Source organism: Sturnira hondurensis, unplaced genomic scaffold, assembly GCF_014824575.4.
Source record: "Sturnira hondurensis isolate 20B ecotype Veracruz unplaced genomic scaffold, ASM1482457v3 Scaffold0020119, whole genome shotgun sequence".
Classification (NCBI taxonomy): domain Eukaryota; kingdom Metazoa; phylum Chordata; class Mammalia; order Chiroptera; family Phyllostomidae; genus Sturnira; species Sturnira hondurensis.
In genome coordinates, this window is record NW_028092750.1 from 2,103,030 (window position 1) to 2,125,827 (window position 22,798).

Below are 22,798 nucleotides of genomic sequence, written 5' to 3' on the forward strand. Positions count from 1 at the left end.
GCCACTGGGGGGCGCTTAAAGCCCATGGATCGCTCCCAGGCCCCCTTTCCCCCGGCACCCTGGGACAGAGGGAATGGGAAAGCCCCCTTTGCTCCCCAATGCCCTGCCCTTCCCCTAGCTCACCCCCGCCAAGAGCAGGACCCGAGGGGGTTTGGGCGGAGGGAAGAGGGACACCTTTTGTTTTTCAATCGGGCTGCTTTATTGTTTTGTGATAAGGCCCCCCCTGTCCCCTAGGAGCCACCTCTCTGCTGGCTCCCACCTCTCCCCACCTCTCCCATTCCCCAGGGCTAGTGCCTCTGGGGTCGCAGGCGCAGCTCCCTGCTTGTTTGTCAAAGACCCTTTGCACACGGAGCCTTCTGTCCCTTTTAGGCTTCCGCTGGCTCTGTGAAGGAAAGAAACACTGTTTATTCTGTGAGGGAGAGGAACTGGGGGTGGCGGGATATGTCTGCAGACCTTCCCTCCCCTAATCTCCCTAGGTGACTAGCCTCAGAGGATCCCCCTAGGCCAGGCCAGCTGACAGAGCAAGGTGGCCCAGGTCCTCCTGGGCACTGGTGCCCTGGTGGTTACACCTGCTCACCTGAGGGGTCCTAGATGTAGTAGAGGGGCACTTCGCCACATAGGGTGCTCAGAGCGGGGCCCAGGAAGTCCAGGCTCCTGGAGGACACTGAACGGGTATCACGATCCTCCTCCTGGCCCAGCTTAGAGGGGGGTGCTGCAGGCTTGACCTGAAAAGAGCACCTCGTCTGGAGCCTGGGAACTGAGTTACTGTCTCACTCACAGTCCTTAATGTAGGGCCTCAGAAGTGTCAGGAAATCTCTCTGAGCCTCGATTTCCTTGCCAGTTGAGAGAGGCTGTACTGAGGTCAGAAGCCCCCAGGTGGTTGTGAGTTCGGCTGAGGCCAGCAGCTTGGTGGGGGGAGGGGCATGCTGAGGCAGTGCTGGGGAATAGGTAGGGTAGGTGTGGTACAGGGGAGTCTAGAGAGGGGCACTTACCTGGCCACCTGTCAGGAGCAGTGCTTTACAGGTGACAAATAGCCACGCTCTCAAATGCTCCCCCCAGAGGTTGACCCTGGGAAGGAGACACCCCACTCCTCACCCTCACACCCACCTGGAGGTTCTGCAGCTTTCTAGTGAGAGCCTCCAGGTTGGGGATGCGGTCCGGAGCCATCTTCACCATGTAGCAGCAGGTTCCCGCGGCCGGCTTGTAGGCAATCAGGAGCTGGGCACAGGGACCCCAGGCTCATTCAGGAAGGCCCTGCCTCCCTCACTCTCTAACCCTCATCCTGGGCCATCTCCCTCTAGGTTGGGCACAGGTGGGAGTCATATTGGAAGCTGGGGTGCAGGCACATCTGCGGGAGGCAGGAGGGCTGGGGGATGAGGCGAGATGGATGTGTACGAAGTGGCACAGCCCACTGGGTCTAGGAGCATCTTGTCATTGGTCCCCCAGGCCCTAGGTCAAGGGTTCAGGCATACTCACCCGCTGGTAGTCGTACACTGCGATGCCGATGGAGCCAATGGGGAAGGTGGCGGTGGTGCCTGCTCGCTCACTCAGGGCCACACGTTGCTGGGTTTCCGGCCCTGCAATGCTCATCTCTAGGACCTGGGGGAGGGCACAGTGCTGCCTGTCATTGCTTTCCCCACTTTGGTGCCCACGCTCACACTCCATCTTCTGTACTCAAACGCAACTCCTTCTTCCCTTAGAGCTCAGAGAGGCTGATGGAACCAAAGGCTGGAGGGACCAGGCTGGCCGAGGTCGGGCAGGGCAGGGGCCTGGTGGAAAAGCCCGGGCCAGGTTTGCCACCCTGTCCCTGCCTCTGTCCTTCCATGAGGTGCCCCTGGCCCCCTCCTTTCATTCTTCTTGGGCAGTTTTCTATCTACCCGACACTCCCAGCCAGTCTCTCTAACATGTCCAGTACCGGCCGCCCACCCCATCCCAGGCCTGCTCACCATCTCAGTGTGTTTTTGGCTCATGTGAAGACCCATAAGCAGGGCCCCTACAATCACCACGACGACAAGGACCACTACCACAACCACGATGAGAAGGCGTTTGAGGTGCACAGGGCAGCAGGGGATGCCGAACCGGCCCCGTGGGGCTGCTGAGTAGTCCTGATGTAGTGGGACAGGGAGGAGACAGGAGTAAAGTCATGAGGATGCCCCCTCTCCTCCCTGCACACCCTTCCTGGGCTGGGCAACCAATGCCACCAATGTTATGGACGTGCCGAGGAGGGATAAAGAGATCAGAGAAGGCTTCCTGGAAGAGATGCCCTGGATTCCAACATATTCATAGATGGTTAGAAGCAAGGTCTAGCTTGGAGAGACCCAGAAGAGCCTGTTTCTCCAGTCATACCTCCTGCTGTTTCCTCCAGACCCCCGGCTCCCCAGCCATGCCCAGTCCCTCTCTGTACCCCAAATAATTCATGCTCTGTCATGTCTCCATGCCTTTGCACCTACCACCCCTCTTCCCGCGGTGCCTTCCTCCTCCACTGGGAAGCTCCTAATTCCCCTTCTGGAGTCAGTTCCAATGTCAATGTTGTTTTCTCTGTGGAGCTTCCTGTGACCTCCCAGGTAATGGCTCCCTCCTCAGTGCCCTCCTCTGCTCTTTCTGCCGATCTCTGCGGTGGCCCTCAACCCCTCATACTGAAATCATTGGTGGCCACTTCTGTCTCCCCAGGGGACTCTGTCTTAGTGGTTGATGTCCCTGCCCTCACTCAGAGCAGTCTAGGTGGGTCGGCTGATGCATTTGGATGAGGAAACCGGCTGGAGGAGGCAGGGCCCACCACCCATGAGCGTGGGTACACACACATCACACTCACCGGCGGGCTCTCCATTAAGACCTCTTTGCTGCCCACATCCATCTTGCTGTAGGCAACTTCCCCTCCTCAACTCCCAAGTGTGCCTAGGGTCTTATATATGCCAGTAGGCAGAGGGGACAGAGGTGAAGGACTTGGCCCCCATCTCTCAGCCAAGCCCTAGGCTTTGAAGCCTGTTTGTTCCTGGCCCTCAGGAACCAAGGCCCTGATAAGCCAGCTGCAAGAGCACCTAAGGGCCCTTGGCCCTGGCACATGAATCCTCTTGGCCCAAGCAAGGGCAAAGCTGGGTGAGCTGAGCGAAGTTGCCCTTGGGCAATCTGTGCCTCTTGTCACTGTATCTTCCTGGCGTGCCTGCTCTTCTTGCTGGCACCTGTCCCTGCAGTCCTGTGGCTTTTCTTGTTCTTCTGCCAGGCCAAACCTCTCAGGAAGCCAAGAGTTGGACCTAGTGGGGAGTCCATCACATCTCCCCGCAGCATGTCCCCCAAACATAGGGGTGAGCTCCAGGAAGGGGAAAGAAGAAGATAGTACTGGGGACCCAGGGTGGGCATTGCTGAAGGCATCGGTGTGGGGGTTCCTCAATGGTCCCTAAGCTCTCTGGGAGCAGCAGTTTTCGCTTCAAGCACCCTACCTGCCTCTCCATCTCCCACACTTCTGTCCTGACCTCAGACTTGCCCCCAGCCCTGCTTTTGGGAATGCTAAAAATCCAGTCCCCTCTGGTCACCAATTCTTACTATTGTGAGGTTTTTCATGTTTGCTAAGAGGTAGTTGGAAAGCTGAAGGCTTTTCCCCCTCTGCTTTGATTTAATTTCCATTTATTTTATGCTGAGTTTATTTGTGGGCTATAAGCTTTGGTTCTTCAGTTTCTTCTGGGATGTTTGTTGTTGCTGTTGTTGTTTTTCTGGGCGATCTCCTCTTCTGGTTCAGGGACAATCTGCTCTTTTTCTGGAAGAATCAGCTCTGTGTGGCGGGGGAGCTCTCGTGGGGGTCTGTCTGCTCTGTGGGCTGTACCCCATCTCGGGAGCTTCCTTCCCCTGGCTGTGCTCCATGAGCAGAGAAGCTACGCCTAAACCCTTCGGTTTGGCATCACTCTGCACGTGTAAGTGTGTGCAGCACAAACTCAGCGCTCTGTTTGGGCCACTCCCCCCCGTGTCCAGCCCCACTGTTGGGCCTTGGCACACCTTCCAACTCCTCCACTGTGAGGACGGAAAGGCACACATTGCCCCTGTCAACTGACACCCTTCTGATCCTTGGTGGCTTTTGGATGTTCATGCCCATGATGGCGTGAGCAGCATCATGAGCATTTTAAAAGTAAATGTGAAGATTTGAGCTTCTTGATTTGCATGATTTTGTGGGGTCTCCTGTTTCAAGTGAGTGGTGAACGACTCAAAGATCAGGCTGAAAGCTCTTTTTTTTTAAAGATTTTATTTATTTATCTTTAGAGGGGAAGGGAAGGAGAGAGGGAGAGAAACATCAATGTATGGTTGCCTCTCATGAGTCCCCTGCTGGGAACTGGCCTGCAACCCAGGCATGTGCCCTGACTGGGAATCGAACTGCGATCATCTGGTTCGCAGGCCCGCACTCAATCCACTGAGCTACACCAGCCAAGGCAGGCTGAAAGCTCTTAATAACAGATTCCATGCCTGACACTTCTTCCTCTTGCCCAGACAGCCTTGCATGGAGCTGGATGTGGGGACTGAGGGCTCCCAACCTCCTTGCCCTGGAATCCCCAGCTCACCTGTTGCTTCCTTCACCCTCCTCCCTTCACTTCTCCTTTATGCCCTCTGACCCTAAATCCACTCTGAGAACAGCTCTCCCCCAAACAGGATCCACTCTATGTGCCTCTTCTCCCCTCTATCTCCTCCTGCTCTTCCCCCAAAGCCATCTCTGTGGCTTAATAGTGCTAAACCAAGCCTGCTAATGGCAGCACCCTTTCCCTCAGGTTCCCCTCTGCTTGCGGGGACAGGAGCACACTCTCAGGCACCTTCGTCTCTAAATTTTCCTGAGCATAAGTCAGAGACCCGCACCTTGCTCTTCTCTTGGTCTCACTCCCTTCTCTTCCTTATAATGTAACTCCAATGCTTCACCTCAATTCCTGTTGCCTGGGGGCTCCCTCACACTGTTGGCCCAGCCCTTTAATCACGAGGTTCCCCTGTCCCCACAAAGGCCCCCTCTACCCCTGGAGAGCCTTCAGCCTCCAGGTTGCACAATAGCATGGCATCTGAGCTGAAAGCCCCTGAGGAGCTGGGGTGGGAGGAAGAGAGAAGGAAGGAAATGTTTGCTCCCACCACCCTCCTCACCCTCCAACTGCCCCTTTAAATATTTGCCTAAGCCTTAGCAGCAAGTGTCCTAGGAGTGAGAGAGGAGGAGGGAGTGGGGGAGAGGAGGGGACGGATCCCCTCAGCTGTGTGCAGCCTCAGCTTGGTGCAGGTGCCAGATGCGGGAGACAGCCGCCTGCAGTGCCCACCCCTGCCCACCCCCAGGGCCCCTGCTGCCACCCCCAGTTGTCCTGGCAACACTGGGATTGATGGGCTGACTCACCCGTTCTGGGCCTATGCCAGGTGGGCAGCGGACCAGCAGAAGAGCCAAGGATAACTACAAGAATCTCGGGGTCCCTGTGGCATCTCTGGGGGCCACCCTGTCCAGCTGCAGGCTTGCTCGGAGCAGGTGCTGCCTTAGGGCTCGCCGTCCTGACTGGGTGAAGGGAGACGGGCTCCTTCTTGGAGAGAAGCTGCTGCTCTTCGGTCTCCAGTCCCCCCTGCAGGCTGCCCTCAGGCTCTCGTTCCCATAAGCCTGTAGTTCTTTTTTTTACCTGTTTTTGCCTGTTGGGAGGTTGGAAAGGAATGATGCCTTCCAGCTTCATGAGGGACATTCAGAGGCTGGAGCCAAACTGATAGAGGTCTGGGGAGCCTTGGAGAAGGGAGGTGGGAGGGACAGGTATAGCTGTCCCGGTGTCCCACACCCCGGCCCTCTGGCTGTGGCCTTCTCCTCTTTTGGCCTTTACTTAGGCCATTTCTCCTTCTTGGAAAGCCCACCCTCAAAGCCTTTCCAACTCTTGGAGTACCACCTACCCTAAAAGGCCGAGCAAAAACTAAGGATGCCCATTCTGTGACCTCACCACCCAGCCCATGGGGCCTCATTCCTCCTCCAAAATCTCCCAGGCTTCCGGCTGCACACTCACCTGCCACTTAGCATGCGCTGTCATTTTCATCAGCTCCGTGGGTGCTTTTGTCTCCCCAACCTTGCTGTCAGCTGTGTGGCCCTCCCTTGGATCGAGCATTCTCGAGGCTTCTGTGTACCTGCTGCAGGGCAAGGAGTGTGCACACAGCCGACAAGTGATTGTAGTCAATGATAAGGCTGTCATCAGCCAACGTGAGGGGGACTGTCATGGCCCAACGTGAGGGGTTCCTCGCAAGGGGTCAATGGTTCGTTCATTCAGTACGTGAAGGTCTCAGCGCATCACCGGCTGACTCTGGGGCCCTGAATGAGACATTCTGCCTTTCTAGGCTTTTGAAGTTTCATCTGTAACATGGGACTGGCACTGCCTGTCCTGCCCCCACCCCCCAAGCTCTTGTGAGGATAGGATGACATCTCGATGTGAAAATCTGATCGTCAGGATTGTCATTACCTTCGCCTCCCAGGGCACCTCTCCTCTCCGGCTAGGAGCAGGACCCAGCCCCCCTGTCTGTCTGGGTCAATGCCTCCAAGAACCCTGACAGTGGAGAGCCCCATGGTAGCCACTGCTTCTGTGTGTGTCCCCTTCTCCCTCCTTCTAGCCCCTCAGCTGAAGGAGTGGGACAGGATTCACTCTGCTCTTTGTGTCCTGGGCAGAGCTGTGCCAGGGACGAGCGGGGACGGTTGCCCAGCTGCTCCGGCCACCCTCCCCCCCTCCACTGCTTGTCTTCCCACAAGCTGGAGTGGGAGGGTAGCCTGGGCAGCGGGACAAGCAGTGACAAGTGGGCATCAAAGGGCACCCCTGGCACGGACTGAGCTCAGACCAGAGAATCCCCTGCTGGCAGAGGCTGGGGACGGCAAGGAAGCATCTCACCCACAGTGGTCCGGGTTTCTGGGACCCATGTGGGAACAGCACAGGACAGAGAGCCCCGCCAGTGGACCTCCAGGCTTGCCCCCATCTTGTACCGGGGCTCTTGGGACAGTCATCCCCATGGCCACTGCACCCCTCCCCAGAGGCAACATGGTAAAGAGCAGCCGCTCTCACACTGCTGGGTTTCAGGGTCCCTTAACACCCTTGGAAAGTATTGAGGACCCCAGAGAACTTTTGTTTCTGTGGGTTGTATGTATTAATATAATCTTGAGCATATTGGTATTTACTGAGAAGTTTTTAAATATCAATACATTAAATTAAAATGACAATAATAAATCCATTATGTATTATAACATAACATACAGTTTAATGGAATTAACTACTTTATAAAGCAAGAAAAAATAGAGAGAAGTGTCACTGGTTTACATTTTTACAAATTTCTTTCATTTCTGGCTGAATAGAAGACTCAGCTGCAGCCCCTGGAAAATTCCAGGGCACTCTGTGAGAACATGAACGTGAAAAGGGCAAACAATGTCTTAACGTTAGTAGGAAAATTGTTTTGACCTCAAACAGTCCCTGGAGGCTGCTCAGGGCCTGGGGCTGCCTGGACCACCCTGGAGAAGCCAGGTGCAGGGGTGACTGCGAGTGGCCTGGGCAGTTGGGCAGGATGGGTTTAAATGCCTGCTCTGCCGCTTTCTCCTCCTGGGACTCCAGGCCTCCCTCTTTTATCTGTAAAAGGGGTGATATCATCCACCTCAAAACGTGGACAGGGTAACTAAGTAGAGTCCACAGCACACAGTAGGTGAGATGTCAAGCTTGGCTCCTTTCCTCTAGGCTCGGGCCTCAGTCCCCTCATTTGTTCAACCAAGGTCTGGGAGGAAAACTGCCGAGGCTCTTCCCAGCTCCAGCAGGCTGTGGTCCGGCAGTGCGACGCGCTCCGGAGTTCCGCACATTCCCACTCCAGCTGCAAGGACGACTGACCCTTTCAGCTCGCTCAAACACAAAGGCACATTCTGTTCATGAGCTGTGGAAACACATGTGAACACAGATACATACCTGTCATCTACGGCGTGCCCTAGAATCTGCCCAGAGGGTGTGTCGCCTAAGGACCCGCCCGGGGGGGCAGAGGCACTTGGCTCCCAAAGCTGACGAGCTTCACAAGGGATCGCTGCCTGCGCCAGCAGAGACAGGTGTGCACACACGCACACGGCCATGCCACCCCAGGATGCACACGTCACCTCACACGCGTGCACTCGCGCACAGAGGCTCTGGGTACCGGACACACAAGCAGATGGTCCAGACGCCGCCGGCGGGGCATGCAGCCTAGAGCGGCCAGGGCCGCAACCACTCCCTTCTCTGATACTCCCGGCAGGGGACTCCCCCTCCGCCCTGCGCGCCCCCGTCGCCGCAGTCCGCGGCCACCCCAGCCCCACAGCGCTCTGCTCCACTCTCTGCGCGCATCCATCTGCGTCGCTCCCGCGAGCGAGCAGGGCAGGGAAGTGCAGGCGGTGCGGAGGGCTGGAGCTCGCTCTCCGAGGCGGACAGCCGGTTCCTCGCTGCCGCAGGGGCTGCCGGTGGCCTGGCGGTGCCAACTATTAGCCCGGCAGGGAGCGGCCGTGCGGGAGTGGCCGGGCCGGGAGGCAGAGCTCGCGGGCAGCATGGCGGGGCTGCGGACCAGGCGGGGCTCCGGGCTCCGGTTGCTGGCGCTGTCCGCGCTGAGCTTCTGCCTGATGCTGCAAGTCAGTGCCAAGAGGCTCCCCAAAACGCCCCCCTGTCCACCCAGCTGCTCCTGCACCAGGGACACGGCCTTCTGCGTGGACTCTAAAGCAGTGCCCAGGAACCTGCCCGCCGAGGTCATCTCTCTGTGAGTGCCCAGACCTGGCCCCAGGGGGAGGTGGGGGTGGTGGGCAGCATGGTGAGCCCCCAGCGGGAGGAAGACAAGGACCACTATGGGAAGCGATGGGAAGAACCCCATTCCCCTTCACAGAGTGTAGGGGCCAGGCGCACCCAGGGGGTCCTCAGGACCGCAGACTCAAGGTATCAGCCAGGCAGGGAGTTGTGCAGTCCCGCAGGCTCAGCAACCATGGCTGGGGAAAACAGGACTTCGTTGCCAAGAATGAATCATCAGCACCAGCAACGCCAATAAGACCTACTGTGTGCAGAGCTTTGGACTCGGGGGGTGGGGATGGGGGGATGGGGGTTGCTTACCACAGCATTTGGGCCCCTGCCTGGGATGTCACACCAAGTGCAGAAGGGCGTCTAGTGAGGGGAGGGAGGGAGGCAGTAGGGGGAGGGGTGGGAGTGAGATGCACCCACACAGCACCCTGGCTTGGGGCAGATGCCTGCCACTGAGCTCTCAGCCACTCTGCACCCCCCTCCCCAGCCAGCCTGTCTCACTTGCAGTGGCCTCTGGGGACCAGACAAGCCCTGCAGTTCTTGAGAGTAAGATGCTAATCCCCACCCCCACCCTAAAGCCCCATCCTGGGGAAGCTGCAAAGTGTGGCTAAGGGCACCTTCTTCTGGCTGAGGGGGAAGCTGGGCGGGGGCCCACTGGTGCTGGGGAGGCAGTAGGGGAGGGCAGTGTTGAAGGCAGGTGGTGAGGAGGAGCCACCAGATAGGGGGTCTCCAGGGTGAGTGAGTGCAGCCATTGCCCTGTCCTCCTCACTGGCCCAGGGGGTCCCTGCGTACCTCCACGGCACTGACTCCGGTCACCCCCGCAGGACGCTGGTGAATGCCGCCTTCTCCGAGATCCAAGCTGGAGCATTTTCCCACCTGCCGCTGCTGCAGTTCCTGTAAGGACAGGGCCTTGGGGAGGGGTGCTGTCTTGGCGAGGGCAGTGGGAGGGGACAGACAGATCCTGGCCAGGGGTGGGGGGTGGGGAGGTGGAAGAGGAAAGCCCATGTAGGTAGCCTTTGGAGATTAAGACACAGGTCACCCTACTGTTGCCCTGATGGGATATGCCACAAAAAATGACACAGCCTGGAGTCTAGAAGGGTGGAGGGAACAGCAGGGGAAAGGAGGGCAGGGTTTGCACATCAACGCCAAGAAGTGGGTATTTGGGGCCCAGTTAGATGGACTTACCTCCTCTAGGGGCCCAAAGGAATCGGATGCAGGAACTTGGACTGGTGCCAGGGGGTGGACACTGCAGGGGAGAGGGGCCGTCTTAGAGACAAGTGATCCCAGGGCTTGAAGAAAGAGCTGGGGGCCGAATGGAGGAAAGACCAGAGGGCTAGAACTCCAAAAGGGGCTGTTTACATTCGAAGCCCCAGCCACAGGAGAGTGTACGTGCGGGTTACCCCACCTCCTTCTCACCGTCAGCCCCAAAGGGACTGGACAGAGCCTGGGTGGGAGTGGAAGACAGAGCAGAGGTGCCATGGGGAAGGATCTAGCTTGCCAGAAGAGACCTGCCCTGACTGTTTTCACCTCAGGGGCAAACATGGACCCTAGGAGTTTCTGGGACCAAAACAGGCTCCTGCCTGGTCTTGCGACTCCTGCCTGGTCTTGTGGGCTTCTCTGCTGGGGTCCAGAGGGTGGGAGGCAGGGCAGGCAGGCTGTGAGGAAGCCTGAGGTGGGGCAGGAAGCACTAATTCTGCCTTTGTCTCTCCAGCTTACTCAACTCCAACAAGTTCACGCTGATCGGAGACAACGCCTTCACAGGACTGTCGCACCTGCAGTACCTGTGTGTGGGAGGGAAAGGGGAGGGTCTGGGCGGGCTCAGAGGGAGGCTGAAGGAAGAAGGCTGAGCAGGTGACAGCTCTTGAGTCCTCTGACTGCAGGACCCAAGCCAGGCGGAGGTCATTGCCTCCATCCCTCTGCCTCAACCACCTGCCTGGGTCCCCTGTCACCGCAGGCTTAACGTCGCCAGATTGGGAATGAAAGCCTGTCTAGGGACCGTGGGCCAAATCCAGGAGTTGTGTAGGGAAATCAGTGAGGGAGGGCGTCCTGGGATCCAAAGTGGTGGCTGAGTCAATTCCCATCCCTCCAGCTTCATAGAGAACAATGACATCTGGGCACTATCCAAGTTCACTTTCAGAGGGCTCAAGTCTTTAACACACCTGTAAGTACCTCCCCCATGCATTCATTCGGGGAGCCAAAACGCCACCCCACCACACCCCCACCACCTCCATCCCTGGCTCCTGTGGCCTTTGGCCTTGGTCACCATCTTCAGGTGACCCACAGGTCTCTCTTGCAGCTCCCTGGCCAACAATAACCTGCAGACACTGCCTAGAGACATCTTTCGGCCCTTGGACATCCTGAGTGACTTGTAAGGCCTGAGTCCTAGCTCTGTGGACAGTGGCACGGAAGGGGCGTGTCCCTGGAGGGGGTGGCGTGGGAGCCAGGACTGGGAAGATCATAAAGTCCTGGGAGGCAGTGTGGGCTTGGTGTGGGGTGGGGAGAGGGCTCCAGAGGGTTAGGAGAATTACACACAGATTGGTGGCCTTCCAGGTTTCCTCATGGCATCTATGGGCCCTCGTAAGATTCACATGAGACACTCTGGGTGTGTTTTTTAAACTCGTGCTTTCTAAATGTATGTTCGATGTGAACCTACAGTAAAGTCCAATAGCATAGCCACACTCATCAGTCGGTATTTCCGCAAGAGACCTGGCTTGCGGGGCGGGGGGGGGGCAGTGGGATGCAACAGAGGGCTGAGCAGGTTATACACTGCAAAAGGCACCTGACCAAGGAGGCAGGGAGGGGCTGCACCCAGCCCCCACTCCAATGACCACGCCTGAGTCCCCAGGGCCGCATGCACCCCAAGGGGAACATCTTTCTAATGGGTACAAAAACGCCGTGTGAGCAACCAGCAGCAGCCTTGACAATATCTACTTCTGAAACCTTGAGGGCCTGGGTGGACCGAGCAGCTGAGAGCCTGTCCCTCTTTAAGTCCCCTCCATCACCCTCATGATCAGGGACCTGCGAGGCAACTCTCTCAACTGCGACTGCAAGGTGAAGTGGCTGGTGGAGTGGCTGGCCCACACCAACACCACAGCGGCCCCCATCTACTGCGCCAGCCCACCCCGCTTCCAAGAGCACAAGGTGCAGGACTTGCCGCTGCGGGAGTTCGACTGCATCACCACAGGTGGGAGGGCCCCTGCCTCTGGGCTCAGGCTGGACGCCCCCAAAGCAGCTCCACAGGCGTGGCTGAACCCCTAGCCCCCTGCCTTGCCTGCTAAACAGCCTTTACCACCCCCAAAACCCTTGCTCTTCTTCCTTCACACACCCCGCCATCCCTGCAGATTTTGTGCTGTACCAGACCCTGTCCTTCCCAGCGGTGTCAGCCGAGCCCTTCCTGTACTCAAGTGACCTCTACGTGGCTCTGGCCCAGCCAGGTGCCAGCGCTTGCACTGTCCTCAAGTGGGACTACGTTGAACGGCAGCTTCGAGATTATGATAGAATCCCAGGTACCTGTGCCCAGCCTGGCTGCGCTGGCCCCAGCTAGGAGAATGGGGGTGGGGGAGGGGTACTCCATTGTTCTTCTCCACGGAGGCCCTTTGGGGAGAGGGACTGATAAGACGTGGCCTGTGCTCATAAGAATGTTCTAGTCTCTGGAGGGAGGCCGATACATGTATAGATAACATCTATATAATAGGTTGGTGCTAGGCAGGAGATATGAACACAAGGCACTGGGAGCACAAAGGAGAGGCCTACCCAGGGCAATCAAGGAAGGCTTCCTGGTGGAGGGGATGCTTACACTGAGTCTTGAAGGATGAGAGAGAGGAAGGAGTCAGAGGTGATGCCTAAGTTCCTGGCTAAAGTAACCTGGTGGTGCCATTGAAATGAAAAGGAGGAGATACTGAGTTTAAGCTGAGTCCAGAGGGCTGAGGGAGACTTAGCTAGGAGGAAAAATATGGGAAGGATGTTCTGGCAGAGGAAACAGCATGAACAAAGTCAGGAGGGCATGCAACAGTTTATCGTGTGAGTTCAGGCATGTATACATCATAAGCACCTTATTTGACTATAGCATGAGGTTCAAGGTGGACAGTGGCAGGCCTGAGAGAGATGAGGACCAGGTCATTGGCAAGCTTTGAGAAAGTGTGTGAGCCAATCCGATCTATATTTTAGACAAATCCCTCTGTGAGCACTGTGGAGCATGCCTAGGCATGGGGCTGGTCACGTGGGCAGACCAGGGGGGAGCCAGCCGGAGCCTGGACTGGGGCAGTAGCAGGGGGATGGAGATGTTTAGAAAATGGGGTTACATTTAGGAAAGGGGATCTTGAACTGACACAATAGGAAACAGAAAATTGAAATCGTCCCATGTCTATGAAAGAACTTGAAGTCATTATTAACACTGCCCCCCAACCCCCACCCAAGACTCCATATCCAAATGGTCTCTCTGGCGAATTCTAGCAACCGCTAAAGGGAGAAATAATGCCAATCTCACATGAACTGTGGAAGGGAGGGCTCACAGAACTCGGGGACTGAGCAGCTGTGTGTGAGTGCGGGACAGGGCGGTTCTGGGATGGCTCCCAGGTTTCTGGGTGGGATGACTTCGTGGAGCCACAAATTGGCATCCAGAACACAGGGGGAGGGGGAGGAGCAGGTTTGGGGGTAGGCGTGAGTTTGGTTTTGGCCAGCTGGAGTTCGAGGGGCTTGAGGTGTTCAGTGAGGAGAGTCTGAGCGCCGTGGTTCAGGAGCGGGCTGTCTGGAGCTGGGCGGGCAGTGCGGAGCCTGAGGCTGTGTGCGGGCTTCCCTTGGGGAGGCGAGCGGTTGGGAGGGCAGGAGGGTGGGCGAAGGTGATGACCGAAAACACCAGGACAGGTGAGGAGTGTGACGCCGCATCCCCGCTTCCCGGCAGCCCCCTCAGCCGTGCACTGCAAGCCCATGGTGGTGGACAGCCAGCTGTACATGGTGGTGGCCCAGCTGTTTGGTGGCTCTTACATTCACCACTGGGACCCCAACACTACGCGCTTTACCAAGCTGCAGGACATCGACCCGCAGCGCGTGCGCAAGCCCAACGACCTGGAGGCCTTCCGCATCGATGGCGACTGGTACTTTGCTGTGGCCGACAGCTCCAAGGCGGGTGCCACCAGCCTCTACCGCTGGCACCAGAATGGCTTCTACTCCCACCAGGCTCTGCACCCCTGGCATCGTGATACCGACCTTGAGTTTGTGGACGGTGAGGGCAAGCCACGGCTGATTGTGTCGAGTAGCTCCCAGGCACCAGTCATCTATCAGTGGAGTCGCACCCAGAAGCAATTTGTGGCCCAGGGCGAGGTTTCTCAGGTGCCTGATGCCCAGGCTGTGAAACACTTCCGTGCTGGACGGGACAGCTACCTGTGCCTCAGCCGATACATAGGGGACTCCAAGATCCTGCGCTGGGAGGGCACCCGCTTCTCTGAGGTGCAGGCCCTGCCCTCCCGGGGCTCACTGGCCCTGCAGCCCTTCCTTGTGGGTGGCCGCCGCTACCTGGCACTGGGCAGTGACTTCTCCTTCACCCAGATTTACCAGTGGGATGAGGGGCGGCAGAAGTTTGTCAGGTTCCAGGAGCTGGCAGTGCAGGCCCCTCGGGCCTTCTGCTACATGCCTGCAGGGGACGCCCAGCTGCTCCTGGCCCCCAGCTTCAAGGGACAGACGCTTGTGTACCGGCACGTGGTGGTGGATCTCAGTGCCTAGAGGGCTGCCGAGCCTCTGGGTTGGAGGCTGAGGGAGAGGCTCTGCATGAGCAGCATGTGTGCCCATGTGAGGACACAGGTAGCCAGTCTCACACATGCCCCTGGTGAGCACGGGCACCACCAGGACTGGCCCTGAGAGCGGCTTGCCGTAGTTGTAATCAGCATGAGGACTTGTACGTGCACCAGGCAACCCAGTGCCCAGGGTCCTCCCATCTGTGGACTCCCGTGGACCCCACAACCCATCTGCAGGCCCCCTCGACTGCTGCCTTCCACAAGCTCTGGCCTGGGGAGGGGAAAGGATGTTGGGAGGGAGGGTCTTGGGCTGATCCTGCTGATGCTCTGGTCTCTCTTTGTTGGTGTTCCAGGGGTCCATTTCACCTGCGCGTGCCCCGCATTGCAGCCACAGCCACAGCCTTCCCCTATGGGTACACTCACCTACTCGCCACTCCTCCTGCATGTTCACGTAGGATCTGGCCCACACCCTCAGTCACGCACACACATCTGTCCACACTCCAGTTTCCTGGTGCAAACCTGCAGTTTCAGCGCTGCCAAAGGGTCTCCCTGCCATTACATTGCCTCTCTGCTTGGAGGGGGCACACAGTACCACCCCACTCTCCTCATCCCTGGTGTCCCCACCCTGCCTCTGGGCACCAGCTTGACCTCCTGGGGGTACAGTCCCTCTGCCCAAAGCAGTAACAGCAGCAGCCCTGGAAGATCCTGCCTTCCTCCCTCCCGGTGCTGACTTTGTCCTCACTGGGGCTTTGTGCCCTGACCCTGTCACCCGAATAGGAGACCAACCAGACAAAAGCCTTTCTATTTTTCCTTCCTGTGGCTGTCCCAGCCTAGACCCCCACCCCCATCCCCTGGTTCAGCCCTTTCTCTGGGATATGGCTCCTCAGCTGCACTGCTGGCTCCTCTGGTTAGGTCCCAGAGCTGGCCTGGCCAGGGACCCTGCAAGCACTCGGGGCATCTGAAGGGTGCAGGAGTAGAGCTAGGTTGGAGAGCAACTTGGGGTCTCTGGCATCCCTCCAGCCCACAGATGCACACCCCAGGAGCACTGCCTTCCAGGACAAACTGGGTGGTGGAGGGCTGAGGGTCCTGTGGAGTGGCACCGGGGAGCCGAGCTTCTGCTGCCCTCTGCTGTAAGCTGGGGACAGACAGCCTCGAGGCAGGAGGCGATGCAGCCGGCGTGGGAGGGGAGGCTGGTCCCCGTGCCCAGACTGTGTGAAGGGCGTCTGGTGGCAGCATGAGGGGCTGGGGTGGGGCAATTGGGGGCAGGGCTGTAACTCACTTGCTTCAAATAAAAAGTTCCCACCCCTCGCTGGCTCTCAGGCGTCCAGTGGCGCTGGGCAGCAGTAACTGTTCCATGAAGAACAGAGTGTGTCGTCTGTCCCTTCTGCTCACAGGGGACAGTGTAGGCTATCAGGCCCTGTTTCTGCCTGCTCCCTTCCCTCCGAGGAGGGAGTGGGCACCCCCGAGGTGAGCTGCGGCTGGGGTCAGGAGTCCATGTTGATGAGACTCAGGTGCTGGGTGAGTGTGACTAGTCCCCACCACCTGGGGCTGACTCATGCCCACGTGCTCCTTCCTGGAGACCATGGTCTTGTCGATTCCAATCAACATGGCCAGAGACAAGCTCACCCCCTGAGACAAGCTCAGCCCCTCTCCTCCTCACCCCCTCTCCTGGGCAAATGCCTGTCATCACCACCACCCTCTGTCCTGGGTGTGGATTGATTCTGGAGCCTGAGCTTCTTTGGCAACGCAGATGACAAACCCTACTTTGTCGAATTCTGACTCCGCCACTTACTCACCAGGCGGCCTTAGCCACATTACTTAGCCTGTTCGTGTTTGTTTCCTTGTCTGTGAAGTGTGGATAGTCACAACACCTGCCTGGTAGAGTCAGTGTGAGGTTTAAATGCGTTCAATATCTAGACCAGTAACATATGCAAGGTCCTTGGAAGAGTGTGTCTGCCACAGAAGTATGATTTTTAAAAAAGATTTTGTTTATTCATTTTTAGACAGAAAGAGAGGGAGAAAGAGAGGGAGAGAAACATCAACGTGTGGTTGCCTCTCACGCACCATCACCTGGGGACCTGGCCCACAACCCTGGCACGTGCCCTGACTGGGCATTGAACCGGTGACCCTTCGTGGGCTGGCGCTCAATCCAGAGCCATACCAGCCGGGGCAGAAGTATGATTTTTATTGATCTGTAGGGTATACGGGGCACAAGTGGCTCAGAGAAGGCTGCTTTGTGGGAGAGGAGAAGGGTGCCTTTCGGGGGAAACTGACATCCTTGGTCTCAAGGCCCCTGTGCTCCACATCTTACCTGTGGCCTCAGAGGTCAAGCCTGCCCCTGACCACTCCTCACAATGGGGAATCTCACAGGTGATGTGTCGGGGTTTCCACCTCCTCCAACCACATTCACGTGCTCTTGGCTTAGCAGGCGCCCCACAGGTCCCCCAGCTGCACGGTCTTGGGAATGCTTGCCCTGCTTTTTTATATGGGGAATGGGCCCATGCACTGTGCCAGGGACAGGTTGCCAGACAGAGCATGCCAAGTCCCTCAGACCCACTGGCACTCTGTGGCCCAGTAGAAAGATAAACACCACTCTGTTGTCCCTCACCCTCCCCATGCTCCTCCCAAGAATAGAGACACTTTTCTCCCTGAATGTCTAGCTCTCTACTCCTGCCCTGGGGGTCATCCATGTGTCCAGAGGACTGCTTAGCAACAGTGTAACTGGATGATTTTGTCAATAGCTCAGGACCAAAGGCCGTGAGAGGCAGAGTCCACTCTCTCTGCCGAAGCTGAAGAGGGTGACCCCCCAGCTGCCGGTCTTATGCCCCCTCCACGCTGAGCCCTGCTCTCAGCAGCAGACTTCTCACATCTTGTCCCTTAGACTTCCCAAGCACAGTCGTTGCACCCGGAGTCTCCATGTGAGAGACTGTCCCAGCTGGCAGGGCTTAGAGTGGGTGCAAGGGAGCTCTTCCGGAGCAAACGAGGGTAGAGAGAAGCACGTGATGCTAAGGTCCCATTTGTGACTCTCTGGAAGGCGGCTGGAATGGGGGGAGGCGGGGCGCGGGGCGGGGGGAGAAAGCTGCTCTTCAGCAGGTACTGGAGGGCCCAAGAGCCACAAATGCTGTCAGCCCAGGCGCCCTTCTCTCCTGAAGCACAAACACCTCTTCCCTTTTCTGCAACCCCCTCCCTCACCCGGTGCCCCGAGCTGGTCCCCTATTATGTCGTCGGTCACATCCTTCCTCTCCAAGGAGTGAGCTGAGGAATGGATGGTGGGATACCAGCTGTTGGCACTTCTTGCTCCTTCACTGTAGGGGGAGCCAGGCCCAAGGAGAGGGGGTGGTGAGGCAAGGCGAGGCAGCAGGTCCTCGGGGGAGCTTCCCCTGTGGGCCGGTTTCACTGCTAGCTCTCACACCCAGCCACACCAATAAAAATGATGATAATAATTACATTTAATCACAATATGTTTTTATTTATTTATTTATTTATTTATTTATTTATTCCCAAGAAGCCTCCTTTCCCTGGCCCCCATCATTACTTATTTCATCCTTCTGAAGGGGCAGTGGGCGTTAAATGCAGCTCCATTAAAAAGTAATAACTGCCCATTTCCCACCCCCACAGCTCTGCGCTGTCCCAGCACAGTGTGGGAGATGCTGGGCTACCCAGTTTCACAGGCGGAAGGAGGCCCTAAGCAGGAGAATGCAGCCCCAGGTGGAAAGTTGTAGAAGCCACACAGTTCGCCTTTGCTTTGGATCCTTTTACCTTCTTCCAGGTGTATACCTCCCTCCCAGAGGAGCGTCTTTATTCTCTGTCCCCTCCCAAAGCCACCCGTAGAAGAGTGATCAAGCCCAGCATTTATCCACCTGCCACCAGGTGACATTGGGCATGTAACTTTTCACCCCTGAGAGAATTTCCTAAATGGTTAAATACATACATACATAAGATCTTTGTAAAGATCAATGCCCCGCACACAAAACTACACTGCAAAATGGCAGTCAGTGAGATTAAGCTCTCAAGGATATTCGTGTTCTTGTCTCAAAGGAGTAGGTGGAATTTCAAACTTCTGGTGAAGAAGACATGGGGGCTGGAGGTTCTGCCCAGAATCTCTCAAATCCTCACGGTCAGCCTGCGCAGCTCTGCGGGCTCTGACAAGGTACCCAGACAGAAGTCAACAGATGAGGGTGAAAAGTCCCTCAGGCTCCCTCTCATTTCCTCCCGGTTTTTCCTCCAGTCAGCTCGGCAACTTTGAGGCCATCCGGAGCTCTTGACCCAGTGGAGGAAGACCCAGATTTGCTGGCTTTCAGCCAAGCCTCCTGCAAGTTTGTGCCTGAGCCTCGAAGGGGACCTCCACCACCTCATGCCCGCTCCCATTTTACAGACGGTAATCGAGGCAAAGGGGGAAGCCCGTGATGGGCCCCGGAAACTCTGGAGTCCAAATCTTCGCTTCCTCCGCCTTCTCCTCCTCGTCCCATTTTGTTTGTTGCCGCTTCCCACCCCCTCATCTTTCTAATTACGCCAGCTTCCTAACCCCCGGGTCGCACCCGCGAGTTCGAGACGCCCCGCCCCTTAAGGGGAGGGACGCTCGCTCCCGGATCTCGCCCCGCCCCTCTCGGGTCCACACTGCGCCTGCGCCACGCACCGGAGCGCTGGGGTTGGGCAGATCCAAGTTCCGTGCAACTTTCAAGTGAGTTGCAAACTCCGCCCCGAGGCCTGGCACCCAGGGACTTGGAGATTCACTAGAGCGAAGGCCGCGACCCGCCCCCCCCACCCCACCCGCAGCGGCCTGGGACTCGCAGCAGCGCCGCGGCGAGGGCCGAACTCCTGGTTCTCCGAGGCAGGAAGCGCAGGTCGGAGCCCTAACTGCCCAGGCAGCACGGCGTGACGGAAGAGCGCGCCTTCCGGCACCGGCAGCGAGTCGGGGCCTCAGTGCCCCCGCCTCCTCGCCCGAGTCAGCTGGTCTCCTCGCTCTGTGGAGTCTGGGGCGGCGGGCTCCGACCCCGCCGCGGGGCAGGACGAGCGCCCGTCTGGTTCCCGCACCTCCGCTGATTACCCGGTTCCAGCCCCGCGTGAGCGTGTTTCTGAGAGTCTTCTTGGGGGTCACCCTTCGCCCCTGAGGCTGCAGGATGGTGTCCAGGATGATCTGTAGCCTGGTGGTGTGAGTATGACAGCTCTCACACCCCCTTCTCCCCGGTTGCCAGCCCGCCGCCCCTGGGGTAGAGCCTGGGAACATCTGGTGGGAAAGGGGACTTTCTAGGCTCTGTCACACCAGCCCCTCCCCCCAACACTCGCCGCAATAGTTAACGGATCTGCGAGACTGCACGAGGCATCGGGCACCGCGGGCTTATCGCCCCAGCCCCCAAAGCCTCCTTGACTGATAGCGACCCCTCTAGGACTCACACACACTGCAAACAGGTGCGTGGGGTGGAGGACCACAGGCTGGCTCTAAGTCCCTTGGCAAACACAAGGTGTTGTGGCATGTTGTGGGCGGAGAATCCAGGTGCCTGCTTCCCATCTGAGTAGTCACATGACTCATCACCCTGGCCTCACCTCCCTACTGTGTCCTACTCATCACCTTTCAATATACTTCAGTACCTGGCTTGCAAATCCCTGTCTGCAACCTGGCACTGCCAAGTCTGGTGGCCCTAGGCCTGATCGCATGTCCATGGGAGGGGGCAGCCTGGTGCTCTCACCAGCTCAGAAGGCTGCCTCCATCCCCCATCTGTCCACTTTGTTCAATGGCTGTGTGTGCCCTTGTACCCATGGGCCACTGGACAGGCCTGAACAGGCTGGGGATGTTTGTAAACAGCAGGGTGGGGAGGTGGCCTCCAGGGCACTGACTCAGATGCAGGTTGTGCAAGCCAAGCGGGAAGAACAGGGTAGGCACTGTCACCTCAAACCTGTGGGGGAGGTAGCCACCGATGGGGGGTAGGGCATGGTGCTCCTCACACTCCCCCTCTGCTTTTCTGGGTGCTCCTCCAGGCTGGTGTTTGGGATGCTGTACCCAGCTTATGCTTCCTACAAGGCTGTGAAGACCAAGAACATCCGTGAATATGTAAGGGTGACAGTTGGCTAGGGTGGGGTGGGACGACAGCCTTGCAGAGTATGGTAGGACTTGGGGAGGTGGGGAGGGTCTGAACTGGCCTCCTAGGGGCATCATTGGCTGGCAGATCCTGAGTGCAATGAGTGTGGATGGAGCAATTGAGATGCCTGAGTAGGAACTTGGGGGGTGAAGCCTGCTGGGGCTGGGTGCAGGTATGAGTGGCAATTTCTCAGAGGCAGCTCTCTAGGGCCATCCAGGTGCCAGGGGAATGCAGTGGGACAGGCTCTCTGGCATCAGGGAGGGCTGACCCAGGGCTGGGTCAGCCAAGGACAGGGGAGTTGTCTGGCAGGCTCAGCCTCTGACCTCTCTGCACGACCCCCACCCCAGGTCCGGTGGATGATGTACTGGATCGTCTTTGCACTCTTCATGGCCGTGGAGACCTTCACGGACATCTTCATTTCCTGGTATGGGTCAAGGGGCTCTGTGGGCCGGGGGAGGGGATGCCCCACCCACGAACTGGCTCTCTGGCTGACCTTGTCCCCCTGTGCTCTGACAGGTTCCCTTTCTACTACGAGATCAAGATGGCCTTCGTGCTATGGCTGCTCTCACCCCACACCAGAGGGGCCAGCTTGCTTTACCGCAAGTTCGTCCACCCATCCTTGTCCCTCCATGAGAAGGTACATAAGGGGAGGCAGGGGGGAAAGGGCCCTGGAGCTTAGGGCATGGGGGGACACCTGGGTTCTAACCCTAGTCTATGGGATCTTGACAGCCTGTTCTTCCTCTCCTGGGGTAATCAAATGGGGGCACATGTGAGTGGCCTTTTAAGTATATGAAAAGTCAGCTAGAAGTTGGTTTGCGAATGGGGGGGCTGGAGCATGGCTGTTCACTGAAGTATGGGACTTGGGGGGCAAGAGGGGCACTGCTCTTGGTGTGGTTGCCAGCCCACTGTGGGTGGGCTGGGAGGCGTGGTACCCAGTAACTTCTGTGGGTCTGCAGATGAGGAGCAACTCAGACTGAACCCTGAACTCTCTGTGCCCTGCTCCATAGGAGATTGACACCTACATTGTGCAGGCCAAGGAGCGCAGCTACGAAACGGTGCTCAGCTTTGGGAAGCGGGGCCTCAACATTGCTGCCACAGCTGCTGTGCAGGCTGCCACCAAGGTGCCCTGGGCCCCAGCCCTCCATCAGACCCCCACCCCAGTGCCTTTTGAGCAAGTCCAGGTCTCTCTGTCAGTGCAGTGGCAGATGACAGCTGTCCATACCAGGGAACAGGGGTAAGAGGTGACAGGTGGGATGCTGGCAGGAGTGTGGAGCTCGAAGTTCACATTTCTCGGGCTCTGACACTAGCCGTGAACAACTGCTCCTGTTCTCTGGGCCTTAGTTTCCTGTTGTTACCACGAAGACCCAGAGCTAGAAGGTTGCTGAGTCGCTCTCAGTTCTGAGACCGTTGCCCCAGTGAACACCCGAAGGTCCGCAGCCCTTGACTTCCCTGGGCAGCTGCCCTGGCTGAGGCCATTTCCTTCTAGGAGCCTGTCCCTCTGGCAGGTGATGCAGCGTCCCTGTCCCTTGCAGAGTCAGGGTGCACTGGCTGGAAGGCTGCGCAGCTTCTCCATGCAGGACCTGCGCTCCATCCCCGACAACCAGGCCCCTACCTACCAGGATCCTCTCTACATGGAGGACCAGATGCCCCGCCACAGACCACCCATTGGTGAGTGGGAAGAGGGACCTAGAGCTGTCCCGAGAGGGCTGGCTTCCTTCACCTGAGCTGTGGCTTCTCCCAGAGAAGCTGCATCTTCAGGCCCACTCATCTCTCAGGCCCAGGCCTGCAGACTGAATGCCCTGCTTCGCCTCCTCCACCTCCCTCTTCTCCACCCAGGGTACAGAGCAGGGGGCCTGCCGGGCACGGACACTGAGGATGAGTGCTGGTCAGATACAGAAGCAGTGCCCCAGGGGCCACTCAGGCCCCGAGAGAAGCCTCTGAGCCGCAGCCAGAGCCTGCGAATGATCAAGAAGAAACCGCTGGTGCGAGAGGTCAGTGGTGAAGAAGGCGTGAGACTGAGGCTGCTGTGGCCCTTCAGCCTGGACCTCTCACGGTGTATCCACTCTTTCCCACAGGGCACCTCGCGCTCCCTGAAGGTCCGGACAAGGAAGAAGACAGTGCCCTCAGACATGGGCAGCTAGGGTCTGCACAGACTGCCCGGCTTTACCTCATGCCCCGGGGGCTCTGGGGGCTGTGGGAGGGGCCCTCTGGCTGCACGTTGTGCCTGCCTGCACCAGCTGCCCAG

At 57.9% G+C, this 22,798-nt stretch overlaps 3 protein-coding genes across 3 annotated transcripts; 2 read left to right on the plus strand and 1 right to left on the minus strand.

The window, feature by feature from the left end:
- Positions 1–204: 204 nt before the first annotated feature.
- SFTPC (surfactant protein C) lies at positions 205–2,874 on the minus strand. Its single transcript, XM_037028833.1, has 6 exons — positions 2,813–2,874; positions 1,947–2,105; positions 1,477–1,599; positions 1,108–1,218; positions 578–725; positions 205–382 (listed from the first exon to the last, which is right to left on the minus strand). Exons 1-5 carry the CDS (start codon positions 2,852–2,854, stop codon positions 588–590), a joined length of 573 nt encoding a protein of 190 aa, XP_036884728.1. The 5' UTR covers positions 2,855–2,874; the 3' UTR covers positions 205–382; positions 578–587.
- A 5,039-nt stretch (positions 2,875–7,913) lies between these two features.
- Positions 7,914–15,690, plus strand: LGI3 (leucine rich repeat LGI family member 3). The gene is made up of 8 exons (XM_037028875.1): positions 7,914–8,715; positions 9,572–9,643; positions 10,459–10,530; positions 10,837–10,908; positions 11,044–11,115; positions 11,762–11,931; positions 12,089–12,253; positions 13,648–15,690. The coding sequence occupies exons 1-8, from the start codon at positions 8,168–8,170 to the stop codon at positions 14,463–14,465; spliced, it is 1,989 nt and encodes a 662-aa protein (XP_036884770.1). The 5' UTR covers positions 7,914–8,167; the 3' UTR covers positions 14,466–15,690.
- Positions 15,691–19,109: 3,419 nt separating this feature from the next.
- Positions 19,110–22,798, plus strand: REEP4 (receptor accessory protein 4). The gene is made up of 8 exons (XM_037028800.1): positions 19,110–19,628; positions 20,453–20,525; positions 20,901–20,977; positions 21,070–21,190; positions 21,561–21,674; positions 22,086–22,221; positions 22,390–22,544; positions 22,629–22,798. The coding sequence occupies exons 1-8, from the start codon at positions 19,597–19,599 to the stop codon at positions 22,692–22,694; spliced, it is 774 nt and encodes a 257-aa protein (XP_036884695.1). The 5' UTR covers positions 19,110–19,596; the 3' UTR covers positions 22,695–22,798.

Coding starts and splice junctions, on each gene's coding strand:
- REEP4 (XM_037028800.1), top strand. CDS start 19,597: ATGGTGTCCAGGATGATCTGTAGCCTGGTGGT. Junction 20,526..20,900: donor CCAAGAACATCCGTGAATAT/GTAAGGGTGACA, acceptor CCCCCACCCCAG/GTCCGGTGGATGATGTACTG. Junction 22,545..22,628: donor AGAAACCGCTGGTGCGAGAG/GTCAGTGGTGAA, acceptor TCTTTCCCACAG/GGCACCTCGCGCTCCCTGAA.
- LGI3 (XM_037028875.1), top strand. CDS start 8,168: ATGCAGCCTAGAGCGGCCAGGGCCGCAACCACTCCCTTCTCTGATACT. Junction 8,716..9,571: donor CCCGCCGAGGTCATCTCTCT/GTGAGTGCCCAG, acceptor TCACCCCCGCAG/GACGCTGGTGAATGCCGCCT. Junction 12,254..13,647: donor AGATTATGATAGAATCCCAG/GTACCTGTGCCC, acceptor GCTTCCCGGCAG/CCCCCTCAGCCGTGCACTGC.
- SFTPC (XM_037028833.1), bottom strand. CDS start 2,854: ATGGATGTGGGCAGCAAAGAGGTCTTAATGGAGAGCCCGCCG. Junction 1,600..1,946: donor GCCAAAAACACACTGAGATG/GTGAGCAGGCCT, acceptor GCCCTCCCCCAG/GTCCTAGAGATGAGCATTGC. Junction 1,219..1,476: donor CAGTGTACGACTACCAGCGG/GTGAGTATGCCT, acceptor CCCTGTGCCCAG/CTCCTGATTGCCTACAAGCC.